This window comes from Spinacia oleracea, chromosome 3, assembly GCF_020520425.1.
Source record: "Spinacia oleracea cultivar Varoflay chromosome 3, BTI_SOV_V1, whole genome shotgun sequence".
NCBI classification, from domain to species: domain Eukaryota; kingdom Viridiplantae; phylum Streptophyta; class Magnoliopsida; order Caryophyllales; family Amaranthaceae; genus Spinacia; species Spinacia oleracea.
The window spans coordinates 54,250,953-54,256,952 of NC_079489.1; the positions used below are offsets into that span (position 1 = coordinate 54,250,953).

General features: G+C 36.7%; 1 protein-coding gene across 1 annotated transcript in view; it reads left to right on the forward strand.

Moving 5' to 3' along the window:
- LOC110802397 (cullin-associated NEDD8-dissociated protein 1) overlaps positions 1-5,611 on the forward strand; it is a 29,896-nt gene extending 24,285 nt beyond the window's left edge. The window contains exons 25-28 of the mRNA XM_022007842.2: positions 3,166-3,334; positions 3,527-3,604; positions 3,887-4,025; positions 5,063-5,611. Of these exons, the coding sequence (XP_021863534.1) occupies positions 3,166-3,334; positions 3,527-3,604; positions 3,887-4,025; positions 5,063-5,159 (483 nt within the window). The 3' untranslated portion in view covers positions 5,160-5,611. The remainder of the gene's footprint in view (positions 1-3,165; positions 3,335-3,526; positions 3,605-3,886; positions 4,026-5,062) is intronic.
- The last annotated feature ends 389 nt before the right edge of the window (positions 5,612-6,000 follow it).

The following is a 6,000-nucleotide window of genomic DNA, read 5'->3' on the forward strand; positions in this document are numbered from 1 at the left end:
TGAGCCCGGAATGCTGGGCAGTGAAACATTGTCACGTGCACAAGATGAATGTGGCGGAGATGCGCATGTTACGTTGGATGTGTGGGCATACAAGAAAGGATCGTTTGAGGAATGAGATTATTAGGAAGAAAGTAGGGGTTGCACCGATTGAGTTTAAGATGATGGAAAATCGTTTAAGATGGTTTGGACATGTAACCAGAAGATCAAGTGATGCCCTGGAATAGAAGGGTCGCAAAGTGATACAATTGCAAGGGGTAGGGGAAGACCTAAGAAAACTTGGAGGAAGGTGATTGAGCACGATATGAGCTTTCTTGGGATTGAGGAAAATATGGCGTTGGATAGGACTGAGTGGAGGGAGAGAATGTACATTGATGACTTCATTTGACTTATATAGCTTCCATGTTTCTGTTTCTTTCCATATTTTTTTTTTTTTAAAATTTCATTTTTAATTTTTTTTTTAATTTTACATGTTATTTTGAAATGTACTTATTTTACTTACATTTATTTTAAACTTTACTTATTTTTTATTATCTCTTACAATATTTCTTCTATAATGTATATATACATTTTTCTGTTATCTTACTTTCATTAATTCCACTTTCTCTTCCTTGTTTTTTCTTTTTTACTTCCTGCTCCTTTCTGGTTTGATTGGTGACAATGACGATCTCATACGACGATTTATGTTAGCTGACCCCAAATCATTTTGGGACTAAGGCTTTGTTGTTGTAAAGTAGAAAGTTTCAACCATATGCCCCTTTAGTAATTACAGAAAAAAGGTCAAAGGTGTAGTGTCACCCACAACCTACAGTGTCTAAAGAAACCTGGAAAGGCCTAACTACAACGAGTCTTATTTTCTAAAAACCCATCATTCCGTTTGTAGCTATATTTTTTAACAAAATTGCAAATAAGCTTTTTCTTATACCTCTTACTCCCTCTGTTTTTTTTTTTGTGTTACACTTGCCAAAAGCGGCAGTATTTTTAAAGGTGTTACGCTTCTACATTTCAATAATATACTTTGTATCTCTCCTCTCATAGTCCCCACTTTCAATTATATTAATCCCCCCCCCCCCCTTCGGGGTCCTCACACTTAATCACACCATTTTTTTCTCCCTGTAAAATAATTGACTCACTATTAATTTCTTACAATAAATAATTAACCCACTACCCCATTTGCATATTAGTTTATTAAATTCAACTCAAACTCCTAAATGCGGTGAAGTGATATCCATTCATTCATTCATTCATTATCATAACCCCATTGCCTCAAAGAGGCTCCTGCGGGGTAAGGGGGGTCGGACGTACGCAACCTTACCCCTGCAATTGCAGAGAGGTTGTTTCCAATTGACCCAAAAGCAATAACGGGACGACCATCTTCTACTTCATGGAAAGGAAGTGAAGAAGTTTTAAGAGCCATTTTGATTTAGTCCATTACATCCCACAACCAAAAGAACAAAAGAACCTTTGGCTCAATTAGAAATGGATATACTTACAGAAAAATGGAGGGAGTAGGTGACTGCTCCAGCGAACATTAACAAACTCAAACCACCCATTCCACATAAATTTAGTCTCTTGACAATGCAGACATAGATGATATGCCATTTGTCGACTCCACATTGGGGTATCCAAATCTGCGTCATGTCATTGGGGTTCTGAGCATTTCCAGAGAGACTGTCCAACTTTATTTGGAGTCTTAGTTTTCTACATATAGGTGGTCTATGGAAAAGAATATGCACCTGGGAACTTTTGCAAATGGTTATAGATGAGTTACTAGCAAGGATCTGAAGAGCCCCCCTTACCTTACCCCGAGGAAATAGGAATAGAACAAACACAAGACTCCTTACATTACCCAGCTAGGAACTCGATGATTGAGAACCATGTAAAGTGGAAAGGTCTGCTGGATTTAGTATACAATCTAGTCTGTTCCTGATTGCTCGAAAAGTCGAAAGAACAAAGGTAGTTAGGAGATCAATTAGCAGAAAATGAAAGTAGGAAGTCTAAATCTCTAGAAGTTTCTCAATCCCGCCTTTATAACAGTGCGTGGACCCTCGGAGAGATACTTTTATTGTACCTATACTTACTCATTAGTAGAAGTTTCTCAATCCCGCCTTTATAACACTGCGTGGACCCTCGGGGAGATACTTTTATTGTACCTCTTCACTTACTCGTTAGTAATATATAATTGTCCATTTATCCCTTTTGTTTCTTAATAATTTAATAAATTCACATTGAGGTTTCCTCCACACCGATAGCAGCCCCTTACAGCCTAGCAGTCTAAATATTGGCAACAATCAGTTAATTACATGCACGGAAAGGTTAGTTACCTTGTCCTGGGTTACCTCTTCTAATGCTCTCATATCTGAACAAATTTGAGGATTACAAATTTAAAGTTTAAAAGTCTCCATTATATAGGAGTATTGACTAATTTGAAGATTACAAATAAAATAAAACACTGAAAGATAGTACTACTGCTAAATAAATTGAAACAAAATTGTGGAAGATACTAAAATCTGGCTACACATCAGTTTATTAAAAAAATATCCTGAAGGATAAACTTAACAGCTACTGTAACAAAATCCTAACCAATGAATAACATGGCCGATAAAACACGTAAAGATGTGTCATTACCGCTTCGCTGTTTTGCTCGTCCAACTCCAACTCTTTCAGATTGCTGATGCACACTTTCTGCTCACTACAGGGAAAACATCTCCTTCTTGACCAATTATTAACTCAATTCTAAGAGATCTTGCGGTAGCATCATTTTTTTTTTAATACGAGGTAGCTTCAGGTTTAACCCAAACAACTCATTCGGCTAATTAAATAACTAATCAAACAATACTAAAATGCCAGTTACTGTAATCTATAAAATTAACCAAACCCAGCAATTATGAAGACTAAAATAATTGATCTGTGTTAGTCGCTGTTCTCCCTCCGTCCCTTAAAGATTGCCCCAATTTTTTTTTTTCACTCAAGTATATAGAAACAAAAGCATGTGGCGTGGCAAACTCGAAGGGAGAAATCAGTAAGGAAATTGCGGCAACCTTCTTTTTGTTTCTGATGGATTTCTTTGTTCTTGAATATATTCAATATATCAGTTTGCATTTCAGTTAAACTGCTGTTTCTATTTTCACTCTTATTTATAGCATTTTTTCTTATCTTGTGATGCAGCAAGAGTTGATACGGACAGTTGATCTGGGTCCTTTTAAGCATGTCATAGATGATGGTCTTGAACTCAGAAAAGCAGCTTTCGAATGTGTTGACACTTTGTTGGACCATTGCCTTGATCAAGTCAATCCGGCATCCTTCGTTATCCCCTATCTAAAGTCTGGTCTGGATGGTATGTTGCTACAAGTCATAGAACTTTATTCTGAAGTTATTTAGTACTTGCACATTTCTCCTCGAGGCTCAAAAAGACAATCCGCACGACACTAAATGTGGTTTTAATCCCCTCTATATCTATCCTGAGAAGTTAAGAAGCTGCATTTGAATTTCTTAACCTCCGTTGAATAGTTTCGTTTGCTTTTGACAGATCATTATGATGTTAAAATGCCGTGCCACCTTATCCTTTCTAAACTGGCAGACAAGTGCCCGTCTCCTGTTTTGGCAGGTTAGAATCCGCAAATCTTGAATGGATATTTTCTTTTTACTCCCTCCATCTGATAGTGTTTGCAAGGTGCCCCATTATGGATTTCCAAAATGTTCCATCCTTAATTTTAAAGATTTTCAAATATTTATGACTTTTCACAATTTTATTATAGTGTGAACAATGCTAGATTCATACAAGCATTTTCAAACTATTGCATTTGGCTATAGGGAGTTGTGTTTTTCTAGTTTTTGTGGTGCTACAATGCTTATGATGTATGCTTCTTTCCATTTTTTGAATTTCCAGTCTTGGATTCCCTGGTGGACCCTCTTCAGAAGACAATTAATTTCAAGCCAAAACAAGACGCTGTCAAGCAAGAAGTTGATCGTAATGAGGACATGATAAGAAGTGCTCTTAGAGCGATTGCATCTTTGAATCGAATTAGGTATGTGTCTAACTGCTAAATACTTTTTAACTTCAAGTTAGATTTTAAGGGTGCACAGCTGCTTTTTTTTGGTTCTTTGGTTTGTTCAGTGGAAGAATATGTTATTGCATAGTGATGTACAAAATCAGGACATAGTTGCCACTATTTGTGGCTAGCTCACATCACATGGTGCTGTAGGTTTCCTAATACTTCATGCAATCTCTTTATCAAATTGTCCCACTTTATCGCTACTCCGGAAATGCAACTGCATAATTGTCTGACATTTCTGGTTTTGATGGTGGTGTATCTCCGGAAATGCAACTGCATAATCTTCTGACATTTTTGGTGGTGTATCTGGTTAAGTATTCCATTTTCCCCTGGGTGACACTTGTGTGATCTTGTGATGCATCTTGTACTTTTAATACTCATGCCCCATGATGGCAGTCTTGTGATTACAGTTTTGCATTGTCAGCTATACTCTGGTGTTATATAAAACATGGAGTTCTCTAATATGATGATGGATCCTAGAAATTGGGTGTAAGACGAGAGAGGTGCTCCTCCATTAGAGTGACGCACTCATTTTTAATTCAAATAGTCATTTGGATCAAATAAACATTTGAATAATATTTCTTAAATAAAGAGCATAATATACCACATTATGCCTAACAACTCTAGTGTTTGTGATTCTTTTATTATTTTAACTTAACAATAAGTTACCTGGGCTCCTGAGGTGCCCTGCTTCTTTCTCTCTCCATTACATTCTTCTCACCAAGGCACTAATGTTGATGTGTCCCTCCAAGCATCTCAAAGGGTATCTAGACTCTAGAGTATATTATTGCCTTAGTTCTTGAGGTAATTAATTTTTGGTGAACTGGTACTAAAAATAACCATTGCCCTTTTGTCACTAGATTGAAACTAAACTTTATGGCAGTATCTTTGCATACAATTATTTTGCACATGAATCATTTGCTGTTTATGTTGTGAGGCTGCTCAAGAAAATACAGAGTGCCCAACGAGTCAAGTGAAAATTAACGATTGTAATTGGTCTTTTGTTGCAGTGGTGGAGATTGTAGCATCAGGTTCAAGAACCTCATGAATGAAATAGCGAAATCTCCTGCACTATGCGAAAAATATCATTCCATCCGCAATGAGTGACGGACTGTGTAGTATTTTGGCCACATACAATCGAGATGCATGTTAAAACACTCAACATGATGGTGCTGCACTAAACTTGCTGTTAAAGAGGGCAAGAGGTGTGATGCAACTGAGAACACATGATATTTTGGTGACAATATGCGAATTAATTTTGAAGAATCACAAAGCTAACTGCCATATTTTGTACAGACAGGCATAGTCCTTGGAGACTTTGTTGATAGTTTGTTGATGTAGGGTTATTGTTTTTATGAATTGCATTGGACGCCATATACATTTTCTGTCCGTTTGCATATATAGAGCATTATTCAATCTAGTGCTATTAGTTTTCCTATTTGTATTCTGCGTACCTTGTTCATGAGATAAATTATATATCTTTGATTATGTTGTAACAGCGGTTGAAATCTTTTGTCTTCTTCTGAAGTCACATCTTAAGTAGGGCTTTTGTTTTTTGAGGGAAATCTTAATTCTGGCTTCTATACAGGTTGTAGACTCATTATTTGACGTTGAATTTTGTCGATAAACTAAACTTACCAATATTGGCTGTATCATTCCCGGTCGGGGTAATTTGTCCCGTTGCACTTTTTTTTTTTTTTTGAGAGATTTGTCCCGTTGCACTTGATCTTTAACAGTAAGCAACACTGGCGGTTCAATTTAACATCCAGTGTTGCTTACTGTTATAAACCAACCTGGTCCACGTTAACAAGACAGAGGAGTAATAACCTATGGTGGGAGTGTCACGTGCTTTTATTCAAGTATATAGAAACCATTAAAAAAAATCTTTAGTTTTTGTGGTTTCATTTTCTGCAATTTCTCTTTCAACTTCTCTCTCCTTTTTCAACTG